General features: G+C 44.9%; 1 protein-coding gene across 1 annotated transcript in view; it reads left to right on the forward strand.

The window, feature by feature from the left end:
- Positions 1-13,108, forward strand: part of ITGA11 (integrin subunit alpha 11) — a 133,022-nt gene that overhangs the window by 62,327 nt on the left and 57,587 nt on the right. The window contains exons 8-10 of the mRNA XM_055002535.1: positions 5,893-6,037; positions 8,470-8,635; positions 11,680-11,750. Of these exons, the coding sequence (XP_054858510.1) occupies positions 5,893-6,037; positions 8,470-8,635; positions 11,680-11,750 (382 nt within the window). The remainder of the gene's footprint in view (positions 1-5,892; positions 6,038-8,469; positions 8,636-11,679; positions 11,751-13,108) is intronic.

Below are 13,108 nucleotides of genomic sequence, written 5' to 3' on the forward strand. Positions count from 1 at the left end.
TTGTTAAAATTTATAGCCCATTTCACCATTTGTGTTTTAACTGTCTCATCCTCAGTATACCATTTCAACAGTACTTGGTATACCTTGGATATTCTTTTCTTGTCCTCTTTAAGAAGGGTCTGCTCTAGTTCCGAATTCTCTATTCGTATACCTCCCTTTACAGAGTCCGAGTTATACAAATCTCTGATCTGTCTATACTGGAACCAGTCGTAATTCGGTGATAGTTCCTCTTGCGTCTTTATTCTAAGTTTAGATGCTTCTATTTTAGTTATTTCTTTATAAGTCAAACATTGTCTTTCGTTATCAACAGCTCTCGGGTCTATCACCTCATATGGAACCACCCACCAAGGAGTTCCTTCTTGTAGATAAATTCTGTACTTCTTCCAGATTGTGTATAGACTTCTCCGTACAAAATGGTGCAGGAACATCGAGTTGACCTTTACTTTGTCATGCCATAGGTATGCATGCCATCCAAATATTTTTTTATATCCCTCTAGGGCTAATAGTTTCTTGTTCTTTAATGTCATCCACTCTTTCAACCAAACTAGGCAGATTGCATCGTGGTAAAGTCTCAGGTTGGGCAGTTGCATTCCGCCTCTTTCCTTTGCCTCTTGTAAAACTTTCATTTTCACTCGAGGCTTCTTGCCTGCCCATACAAAATCTGATATTTTCCTCTGCCATTTTTCAAATTGTTTAGAGTCTCTGATGATTGGTATTGTCTGTAGCAAAAACATCACTCTTGGTAACACATTCATTTTAACCGCTGCAATCCTACCCAACCATGACAGATTGAGCCTATTCCATTTAATCAAGTCTCTCTCAATCTGAATCCACAATTTTTCATAATTATTCTTGAACAAATCTATATTCTTTGCAGTCAGTTCAATTCCCAAATATTTCACCTTACTTGTTACTTCACAATCCGTTGTTTCCATTAACAATTGTTGTTTCTGCTTAGTCATGTTTTTGCATAGTATCTTTGACTTCTTTTTGTTAATGAAGAAACCTGCCAAGTCTCCAAACTCCTTGATCTTATCTATCACTTTTGGCATGTTCTCCAGTGGGTCCTCTACAATTAACATTATGTCATCCGCAAATGCTCTGACCTTGTATGAATAGTCCTTTATTTTTATTCCTCGAATTTCCTCGTCTTGTCGTATTTGTATCATCAGAATCTCCAATACTAAAATGAACAACAGTGGAGACAACGGGCAACCTTGTCTTGTTCCTTTGCTTATAGTCAATTTCTTGGTCAATTCATCATTCACCACAATTGCTGCAGTCTGGTCTCTGTAAATTTCCTTAATTGCTCTGATGAATCTTTCTCCTAATTGTAGCTTTTCCATAGTGGCAAACATAAAGTCCCAGTTTAAGTTGTCAAATGCCTTTTCAGCGTCAACAAAGAAGAAACCAACCTCTTTATCACAACGCTTATCATAATATTCAATAGCATCAATCACTGTCCTTAAATTATCTCTTATTTGTCTGTCTGGCAGAAAGCCTGCTTGCTCCTCCTCTATAACTTCCGAAAGCCACCCCTTCAGTCTCTCCGCCAGTATCTTCGCAAAGATTTTATAATCATTGTTGAGTAACGATATAGGTCTGTAATTTTTCACACTAGTCAAGTCTTGGCCCTCTTTTAGGATCAATGATATGTTCGCTTCAGACCAAGTGTCTGGAATCCTTTGATCCCTTAAAACTCCATTGATCACCTCCTTTAGGAATGGTGCCAGCTCATTGGCCATAGTCTTATAAAATTTAGCTGTAAGTCCGTCTGGCCCTGGCGCCTTTCCTAAATTTGCAGATTGTATTGCCTTACTTATTTCCTCATCCGTTACTTCACTGTTCAGTTTATTTCTCCAAGCGTCCGAGATTTCTGGAAGTGTCATTTTCTCCAGATATGACGCTATTGAATCTTTATTTACTTCTTTCTTATTATACAGTTTAGCGTAGAATTTATAAAAGGCTCTACTAATGGTATTCTGTTCCAAATACATTTTATCATCTTCACAAATTTTATTTATTGTTTTCTTTTCCCTTCTCTTCTTCAGTTGCCATGCCAGGTACTTCCCAGGTTTATTTGCACCCTCAAATGCTTTTTGATTCAGCCTTTTGAGATTCCACTCCAATTCTTTATTACTCATTGCTGTTAGCTGTTCTTGCAATATTTTAATTTCCTGGTATAATTTCTTTTTCCCTGGTCTCTTTTTTAACTGTATTTCCTTAGCTTTTATTTTCTCCTCAATCTCTTGTCTCTTCTCCTCTTTCTTCTTTCTTGCTCTACCATTTAAGTCCATTAGTATACCCCTTATAACCGCCTTATAAGCATCCCAAACTTTATCAGTTGGTACTTCTTTATTCACGTTATATTGTATGAAAAACTTTGTCTCTCTTCTCAATATTTCCATATTCTCTTTTTCCTGTAACAAATCCTCATTTATTCTCCATGCTTTCCTTTTCCTCCTTTTCCCCAGCTTCCACATAATTGGGTTGTGATCTGAGCCTACCATCGGCATTATTTCTACATCTTTAGTCCATAACGCCAAATCTTTTGAGGCCCAGATCATGTCAATTCTTGATAATGTGGAGTGCCTTGCAGAATAAAAAGTAAACTGTCTGCTTTTAGGATACTCTCTCCTCCATACATCTTCAAGAGTCTCTTGTTGAATCAGCTCAAAAAAAAGCTTTGGTAATAGTCCTCTTTTCTTTTGTGCCATTGTAGTCTTTTTATCCAGTTCCAAATCTGTCACTCCATTGAAGTCTCCAGCAAGAATTATCTGGTCATATGAAAGATCATCTAAATGCTTCCTCAAATCCTCAAAGAAGCTCTCTTTTGCACCGTTGGGTGCATAGATTCCGACTACCAACACTCTCTTTAAATTCCAAGTACATTCCACTGCTACAAATCTGGCTTCCACATCTTTCATTATGAATTTTGGTTGCAGCTCCTCTTTTACATACAACACCACTCCTCTTTTTTTCTTACTTGAGGCCGCTACAAAGTCTTTGCCCAATTTTCCCAGTTTTAGATATTTTACATCCTGTTTTCGAATATGAGTCTCTTGCAAACAAACAATATCACATTTTTGTTTTAGTAGCCAGTGAAAAATATTTTTTCTCTTATTCGGTGAATTTAGTCCATTTACATTCCAAGATAACACTTTACACTCCATATTCATAATCTTGTTGGTAAGTCTTTTTCATTGTCCCTTATAAATCGCTCCATCTCCCGCTCAGATCTGATACGCTTTTTGGCGCCTCCAAATTCGAAGGACAAACCCTCTGGGAGCTCCCATCTGTACCTGATTTTCATGTCCTTCAGCATCTGGATTAGCGCTTTATATTTTTTCCGATCTAGTAACACTGATCTGGGTAGTTCCTTCATTATAATGATTGTCTTGCCATCGATCTCCAATGGATCTTGAAACTGTTTAGTCACAATCTTCTCTTTCATATTTCTTGTTGTAAATTGTACAATCACGTCTCTTGGTACTTTTCTCTGGGTTGCAATTCTCGAGTTCACACGATATGCCACATCTAGGATAGCCACAACATCCTCCTCCTCCTTCCCCAGGTATTCAGCTAACACCTCCGTCATCTGCTCTTGCGCTGTCTTTCCTTCCATTTCCGGCAGGCCGCGAAATCTGAGCTGCTTCTCCATATGTCTACTTTCCGCAACCGCCATCCTTCCCCTCATCAACCTCATCTCTGTTTGTTGCGTATCTGCTAAGTTCTCCATCGCTCCTTCTACTGTTTTAACTCTCTGCTGCGTCCCTTGTAATTCACTTTGTATTGTTTCCATACCTTTCTTCACTTCTGACAGCTCCGATTTTACTTCTGACAGCTCCGATTTTACTGTCTGTTTAACCTCTTTGATCAGCTCCAATTTCATGTCTTTAAATTCTTTAATCACCTCCAAAAGTTTTTTATCCAGGTTTTCTATTGCCAATTGCCACTCTTTCTTCGACATCGTGGGGCTTGCTTTAGCTCGCTCCCACGAATCCGCTCTCTTCCTTAGCTCCGTGGCGTTAAATTTAGTACCTTTTTTATTTCAAATGTCCCGGTCTTCTTGCATAAATTAATTTTAAAGGGTCCAAAATGTCGGGCGTCTTTTCTCTATGGTCTCTCTATGATTTTATAATCCAATATGGCCTACTTCCTTTTCTGCTGAAGCCGCGACCCTTCCCCTCTCAAAGATGGCGATTCCCTTCTTCCTGCCCTCCAGCAAGGGCCGCTTCTCTCCAGCCGCTCTATTGTTGTTACGCACTTCCTGTCTCCCGTCTTCCCACAGCAGGTCTCGCGATGGTGTCTTTTTCTCACAGCTCCAAAGCCACAGGTATTCAAAACAATAATCCGATTTCTTTAATAACTTCTTTAAACTTAGTCTCTTTTCTAATACAACTCCTGCCGGAGCTTCCCCTCTTTTTCGCTAGTCTGTTGCAGTTTAAAAGTCTACTTTTTTTCCTCTCTGTTTTTATCAATCTGTCCCGTATCGGAAGATAGTGATCTTTACCTTCCCTTCACTTTCCTCGGGTTGTAATCGCTGTTTCGATTTCAAGTTCTCCTTTCCACTTCTTCCCCCAATCGAAGCTTGGGTATGTAGGTCTTATGCCAGCCGAATTGGCCCCAAAACTGCCGCAGAGATTGTAGCCGACCCGTCGCAAGGTGGGACCTCAAGGATCGGGAGGGGACCCGTTATGTAGAGCCCCCCCTCGTCCGAGATCTAACTCACCCTAGGGTCTTGAGCGTTCTTTGCCTGCTCTCCGCCTGAGAGCAGTCGGCCGCGGGCTATTTTCACCCCGCCAGCCGCTTAAAACGGCAGTCCGGTCAGCTCCACAAATGGAGCTGCGTTAGACCTCCATGAATCCCCAAGCTGGAAGTCCCCAGTTTCTATGCACTTTCTATTGCTATTTGTACATTTCCTTTCAAATAGAATTCTAAAAAATTAAAACAGAAGAAGATAACTAGGGGAGATCTCATGGGAAGTCCCACCCACCACTATTCATTCATTCATTCATTCATTCATTCATTCATTCATTCATTCATTCATTCATTCATTCATTCATTCATTCATTCATTCATTCTCTTTATGGGGACTCAAAGCAGCTTACGTTGTACTCCTGTCCTCCACTTCATCCTCACAACAACTCTGTGATGTAGGCTAGGCTGAGAGTGTGTGATTGGCCCAAGGCTACTCAGCAAGCTTCTGTGGCAGCGGGAGGATTTGAACAGGGATCTCTCAAATCCTAGTCTAACCACTATACCACACTGGCTCTTGAGTTTCATGGCGGAAGAATGCTGGCTACACATGCAAAGAATGCATAAACATTCATTTCATTCCAACAAATGAGTTCTGGGTTTCTGGCTATCTCTCTTCTTCCTTTAATTCCTCCATATATATTCCCAAGGAGAAGAAGGACATGGCAGCTTTTCAAAAATTCTCTCCAGAAACAGCAAGACCAATGATTCAAACCAGTTTTATGGAGCTCTTCTTCAAGTGACGTTTGCATTTCCTCTGCCAGGTAACCAGGGCTTTTTTTCAGCTGGAACACGGTGGAACGGAGTTCCGGCACCTCTTGAAAAAGTTCACATGGCCGGTGGCTGTGCCCCCTGATCTCCAGACAGAGGGGAGTTCAGATTGCCCTCCATGACACAGAGGGCAATCTAAACTCCCCTCTGTCTGGAGATCAGGGGACGGAGCCACCAGCCATGTGACCATTTTCGCCAAGGGTGATTTAAACTTTTAAAAACTCCCCCCTTATTCCAGCTGACCCAAAGTGATGTCATTGTGCAGTCCTGAGTTCCACCACCTCTTTTCCCAGAAAAAAGCCCTGCAGGTAACTAGTGGGGAATGATGTGTTAACTTAAACTTCTGCGTTTCTTGAATTTCAGTTCAGAAGCATTCCAGAAAGGTGGGCGGAAGGGAGCCAAGAAAGTGATGATTGTCATAACAGATGGAGAGTCTCACGACAGCCAAGATCTGGAAAAAGTGATTGAAGATAGCGAGAAAGATAACGTCACCAGATACGCAGTGGCAGTAAGTCACTTTTGAGTGTGAGCGTCTGTTTTTGCTTGAATTACACTGAAATGAATGTCCAGGTTAGCCTATGCACGGGTGAAATGGTTGTCCTCGGTGACTTTTAAACTTCTTATCTTCAGAGAATGTTTCCTACATGCATTTGGGCCCCGAGTAACTCCTGAGTGCCTGACATGGAATCTTTGTGCTTTGTTGGGGATTCTGGAACGCATTAAGACACTCTTGTTGCTACTCTGCAACAGCACAGTTTTGTTGTGGGCGTGCAAGCGGTTTTGCACACCCACAGTTTTGTAGCGGGGAATGTAAAATTTCTTCTCATCCAGGATACCTTCCAAGGAAAGGCAAGTTAGAGCACTATGACTGCAGAAGTTCTTTGTGGTCGGCTATAGTGCCCTGTGCCCTGATCTGGATGGCCCAGGCCAGCTCGATTTTGTCATATCTCAGAAGCTAAGCAGAACCAACTCTGGTTAATTCTTGGATGGGAAGGAAATCCAGAGAGGCAGTTAATGGCAAACCATCTCTGTTCATCTCTTCCCTTGAAAACCCCTTGATGGGGTAACCATAAGTCAGACATGACTTGAGGCCATTCGTTATATACTGCCACTGCTGACCTGACAGCCACTTCCCGGTTCCCCAAAGAAAGCGTGATGGTTTCTTAGCAACTGCAGGACATGTGTCCTAACCCTTTCCGGATCAGAGAGTTTCCTTCCCTCTTCTGCCTCTAGACCGTCAGTGATGTATTCAACTGGAGCTGATAGCGGTGATCAGAGTGAGCAGGCGATGGGGCTCCTCCATGCACTTCCAGTCCAGGAAGGCATCTTTCTGCCACTGCCAGCTCCTCCCTTAGAGCCCGGCTGCTCAGGCAGTCAACAATGCCAGGCTTCGACAGGACAGGAGCGGCGGAGAAGGGAAAGGGGCTAGCTGGCTGGACCCGTGACCACTTTCTCCTCCTCTGCCAGGCAAGCTCCTCGCCCCAGCCACACTCCTGCTTTAATTACATTTCTCCTGGACAGTCCAAGAAAATACCAGACTGTCTGGGTGAAAACCGGACAACTGGCAACCTTATCCAGACACCCATCTGCTGACCAGAAGGAAGAGAGAGGCACACATCTGATCGGAGGGGGGATGTGTTTAACTGGCCCCCAAATCTTTTTGCAGGTCACACCTGAGTACAGGCCTGCCCCAGGCAAATGGCTTGCATACCTGGGCTGGAACAGCAACTCCAGTGCTCCGTGTATCAGCCCCAGGTTCAGTCGCTGGCAAGTCTGTGCAGCAGGATCTCAGATTGGGGGCCTCACTACCTGCTGCATGGTTCTCATGTCTGCCTCTGTCCCGTCTCCACATGTCTTGTCAGGCATGCACTGGGAGTTCTATGCTGAAGCTTAATTCCCCAGCCAATGGGGGTCTGATTCGGGTCAAGAACATGCTGCAGGCAGAGGGCCCTTAAACCGTCCCTCCCTGCAGTGTTTTCCCAACCTGAAATGGCCCCAGAGAGCTGCTGCTTGCCTCACCGAAGAAACCTACATGTAACCCATCAGCGCATATAAGTTTCCGCAGCAGGGCAAATAGTGCCCCCCCCTGGGTTATTGTTCAGGAAAGGGCTAAGTCTCCTCTCCCTGTGCAGTGCAGTCCCAGTCCAAATCACCCCACGTGTGCCTGAGAATCGAGTTTCAGCATGGAACTTGCAGCAGACATCTGACAGGACCCCCAAGGAAACAGGCTGAGAGTGGGCACACAAGTGCTTTAACATGGAGTTGATCCATGCAGAATGGCCTGAAGAATCTGATTCCCACCCTTCCATCTTTCTAAATTTTGTGGCATTCCTCCTGATGAAGAGTTCTGTCATTCTCCAAAGCTTGCACAATGTTATAATAATAACATTCGATTTATATACCGCCCTTCAGGACAACTTAATGCCCACTCAGAGCAGTTTACAAAGCATGTCATTATTATCCCCACAACAATAATCTCCCTGTGAGGTGGGTGGGGCTGAGAGAGCTCCAGAGAACTGCGACTAGCTCAAGGTCACCCAGCTGGCTTCAGGTGGAGAAGTGGGGAATCAAACCCGGCTCTCCAGATTAGAGTCCCGTGCTCTTAACCACTACACCAAACTGGCTCTCAGTGTCAATTTGGTCGGTCGTTAGTGTCAATTTGGTCGGTCCTCATAAAAGGTGTTATATAGATTTCGTTCTGGGTTTTGCTTTAAGTAACTAAGCTGGGAGAAATTCTCTGCCTGAGACCCTAGTGTAGCTGTCCATCAGATACATGCTTAGATGCACCCTACAGTGGGGTTGGGACACTGCAGCTGGTTGGGCATCAGATCCTGTGACGGTTTGCACTGGAAAGCCCCGTCCCTCCTTGCATGTTTTCGATAAATGTGTTTTATTCAGCAGGAAAATCCTGAGGCTTAGATTTCTGCTTTCCAAACGCAGGTTCTTGGTTACTACAATAGAAGGGGAATCAATCCCGAAGCCTTTCTGAAAGAAATAAAATTTATAGCGAGCGATCCTGATGAGAAGCATTTCTTCAACGTCACCGATGAAGCTGCTCTGAAAGATATCGTCGACGCTCTTGGAGAAAGGATTTTCAGTTTGGAAGGTGAGCAGTCTTGAAGTCTGTCTCTCCCAGGGCCATCTGCTGCTCCGGTTTGTTTGCCCTGCTTTGTTAGGAAGGCCTAGCTGAGTCCTGTGGATGGCTAGATTTCACAGGAGCTATAGGCATGGGGTAGCCACTAGGCAGTGGCAGCAGAGGTGGGGGCAACTCCATAAGGCCTTCTGGGCATCAATGGTCGAGAGAGAGAAGTGTGGGGTAGGGCTGCCAGTGGACCTAACACTGTTCACTGTAGGGTTGCCAGCTCCAGGTTGAGAAATTCCTGGAGATTTGAGGAGAGGAACTTGGAGAGGGTGGGATTTGGGGAGGGAACTCAGCTGTGTATAATGCCATAGAGTCCAGGCTCCAAAGCAGTCATTTTCTCCAGGGGAACTGATCTCTGTTGGCTTGGGGATCAGTTGTAATTCCAAGAGATCTCCAGCCACCACCTGGAAGCTGGCAAGCCTAGTTCATTGGGAGGTTCCTTACACGTATCATGGTACAGTGCATGCTCTGTACCACACTACTTGCACAGTGCGGATTGACAAGCAGTGTTAGGCCATTGAAGGGCTGGCTTCCTTCTTGCAACTGAGGGACAGGAACTGAGCAGAGCGGGTGGGAGTGCCAGCAACCCAAGATGTAACTAGTAGTCAAATGTATCTGCGCATGAATAAAGCTAGATTTGGTCTCGATTGTCCATTGGAGGTATTTTGCTGTAGACCTCCAGAGGAAGAAGCAGGGCTTTTTTTCAGCTGGAACGCGGTGGAATGGAGTTCCGGAACCTCTTGAAAATTGTCACATGGCTGGTGGCCCCGCCCCCTGATCTCCAGACAGAGGGGAGTTTAGATTGCCCTCCACACCGCATGGAGGCAAGGAGGGCTATCTAAACTCCCCTCTGTCTGGAGATCAGGGGGCGGGGCCACCAGCCATGTGACCATTTTCTCCAAGGGCAACCCACTGAGTTCCACCACCTCTTTTCCCAGAAAAAAAGCTCTAGGAAGAAGGATATCTGAAAGATTCTGTTTCTGGATGCTGGGGAATCGAGATAGGGGTCAGGTGCTAATAATATAAACATAAACATACATTTCAGATCTATCTTGATTAAAGCACCTGTAGGCTTATTTGTTTCAGTGGGAGAATTAATCAATGGCCCTATCTCTTAGTGAATTCAGTGGAATTTTAGAATACTTAACGTGGGAGGATTGTATCTTAGAATGAAGATTACTAACTCGGTTTCTCAGAAATGTGGCTTTAAGGTCCCAATGTGCATTCCAGAAGTTGCCCAAATCCAGAGATTTATGTGTGCACAGACACACACATAGATCCCTTACACACATGCTGGTGTCCTCATGCATTCCGTTGCAGTGAGCAGAGGGACTGGCCTTCTTCCACTGGAAAGAATGAAGAAGCCACTGCAGGTGGTGAAATTCCATGCACGTGCCAGAATTCCCTCCTTGGAAGAGATGGGGTGTGAATTAAGTGCAAGTTTGTTCCAGCTCTTAAAAGAAATCATATTAAGTCTGATTAATCAGATTTCCCGCCCTCCTTCAGAGATATAAATTTGCCAATTTGGAGGGGCCTCCTCTGCCAAGTGACCTGCAAATAGGGTTTCCAACCTCCTGGAGACCTCCTAGATTTACAATGCATCTCCGGATGATAGAGATGATTTCCCCTGGGGAGAATAGCTGCTTTAGAAGATGGAGTCTATGGCATTATCCCTGCTCCCCCCCCCCCAAACTTTGCCTTCCCCAGGCTCCATCCCAAATCTCCAGGAATTTGCTGGCAACTTTACATGCTGGAGGGGGGAGCAGATGAGCTGGACACTTAGCCATCCCTTGTACCGAGTTACAGTGGGACTCTGTCTGCAGTTTGTGTTGGGGCTGCTCCCAGCAGCTCTGATCCAGAAAGACCTGTAGGGTCGTGTTTGGAGTGACTGGTAGTCACCCCCAAATGGGGCTGTGCTTACCGTTTCCGTCACTTGGGCCACTTTCGCATTGCTTTCCAGCCACGGAACATCGCGCCGAACTCCCAGAACGACAGCGTCTTCCTGGCACAATTTTGCACCAGGAAGACGCTGTTGTTCCAGGAGCTGAGAGCGATGTTCCGTGGCTGGTAAGCAATGTGAAAACGGCCTTGCAGTGGGGGGTTACCCCAGCATGACATTGCACCCGTGTATTGTTGCTACGCACACATTTTCTGCACGGTGCAGGATTACCCTGCCACCACCCCAGACAGGCCCAATGGTTATTGAAAGAGGGAGGGCTGTTGAGCTGACAGCCAGGAGGTGAATGTGACGGGGGGAGGCTGGGGCAATGGTTTCAGTCCGTGGTGAGACGGGGGATCCCCCTCCCTTGCTTACCTGTAAAGGGAGAGCTGTGGGTGGCTGCAAATGGTATCTGTAAGCTACACTGTGGCTACAAAGCATCCAGGGTGCCAGGCCAGCATCTCTCTGTGTAGGGGAAGCTGTTTTGTTTTTTCTTAAGTTTCTCCTTCCACTAGTGTTTGTGCTAGCATGACTTCACATCTCATTGAAGGGGGGACATGGGCTGGAGGACTTGGGATGCTGCTCCCCCAGCCTGCCCTAGCACTGCCCATTTCTAGTCCTTACACCAGTGTAGCTTTGCCACTGTTGGAGTGACATCTGGGCTTTCTGCCAGCATTGCTCCCAATTAATGGGCCTGGGACTTAATGTATGTGTGTCTGTGCCACCTTTCTCCCCAGTATGCACGTAAGACAGCATACAACTTTGTTCACCCTCCATTCTATTCTCACACAACAACCTTGTGAGTAGGTTAGACTGAGAGAGTGACTTTCCCAAGGCTACCTAACGAGCTTCCATGGCTGAGTAGCGATTCGAACCCAGGTCTCCCACATCCTAGTCCAAAACTCTGCCCAATATGCCATGCTATATTTTGCAGATTTTCCTTAAGATTGTGCCATTAATACCCCCAAATTATTAAGGAAGGTTCATTCTTTCCTTCTCCATGCAGTAGCTGACCCTTTCCCCCTAAGTGTGCCTAATAAAAATTTTAATGCCTCTTTGTTGTTTCTAGGCACCAACAAGAATGAAATATCCTTTGGCCTTGAAATGTCCCAGACAGGATTTTCATCACACATTGTGGAAGTGAGTGAAGAATGCTTTTGTTTTTCTCTTTTCCGCCTTTGATTCATGAGTCTTTGGCATGTGGTTGATGTTTGTGAGCCTGGAAACCTTTTGGTTTTTAATGTATGACTCCATCAGAAAGCCCATGTATGGTAAGAGAAGATACCTGGATTATTCATATATCAAGAGCTGGAGGCCACTCAAAATTTTCAACTTCTTTGTGGGCTGGGAGAGTTAATTTCCTGATGCAATTGGAAAGAAAAGCCCAGAGCGATGCTCCAGAAATTCCCAGAAACTCTCAAATATGTTCTTTATGGAAAGTGATCCTGAAAAATGCTTCTCTCGTTTATTTTTGGGAATGTGTTGTCTGAAAATTGAGCTGGGAGCCGTACTTTTGGGCCAGGTTTGTGCCTGACAAAATGCCAGCGCAGCCACGGCTTTCCAGGGCCAGCACTAAAGCAAGATTGGGTAAGGCGGCAGGTTGAGTGACGGTCTATTAAATGACAGGAATGGTTTGCGACCACAGCTTGCCCCCGAAATCTTGGACTGGCTCTGGATCTTGAATTCTCAATGTATGTGACTCTTGCTGGTTGTATTCTGCCTTTGACTATAAACAGAATGAGGGAATAAAATGCACATTCCAGAAAGAGTCTGAATGGGATTTTAAAGAAACTCATACCCACTTTTTACTGCAATAGTACAAAATGTCTATTTTGTCTACGGCTTGAAGACACTCAGCGGGTCCAGCTTGATCCTTAGACCCCCTGTGCTTGACAAGGACAAATCTGTTGAATATCTGTCAGCCTTTCTGCTGTCAAAGGTGCAGAGGAACCCTGTCCTGGAAGGAAAAGTGATGATTCCGCTGCTGCTGCTGGGTCCTGCTTGGCCCAGAAGCTTTGAACTGAAAGTGATTTACTTTGCTACTTCCACAAGGACAAGAATTTTTTTCTTCTTCAAAGTTGTCCTGCCAAATCTGACAAGTCTGGAGTAGTTGGCAGGTCTTAGAATATTTCACTTGCCGACTTGGCAAAGGTTTCCTTCCACATGCCCAAAGCCTTTTTAAATACTGGATACTTTCCTAAGTATCACTAAAACACAGATTATAGTAAAATGTGCGGAACTGTTGTGGGTGACCGTATCAAATGCAATGCCAATGAATAAATGTCAAGGGAAATTCCTGCAGAGGGAAATTAATTGTATGGGACAGTCAGAGAATAGCTAGAAGCATCCTCCTAATTTTCTTGAAATCCTTGTTTGTCCTCCGATTAATTTCCTGTAATCCTCAAGATTTCTGCAAATCTTACCAGGCGATAGAAAAGTTGTACATGTCATTTTCCTTTAGAACGTCTGAGAGAGTGCAAGAGAGAGAGAGAGAATAA

This window comes from Eublepharis macularius, chromosome 18 (genome assembly GCF_028583425.1).
Source record: "Eublepharis macularius isolate TG4126 chromosome 18, MPM_Emac_v1.0, whole genome shotgun sequence".
Classification (NCBI taxonomy): Eukaryota; Metazoa; Chordata; class Lepidosauria; order Squamata; family Eublepharidae; genus Eublepharis; species Eublepharis macularius.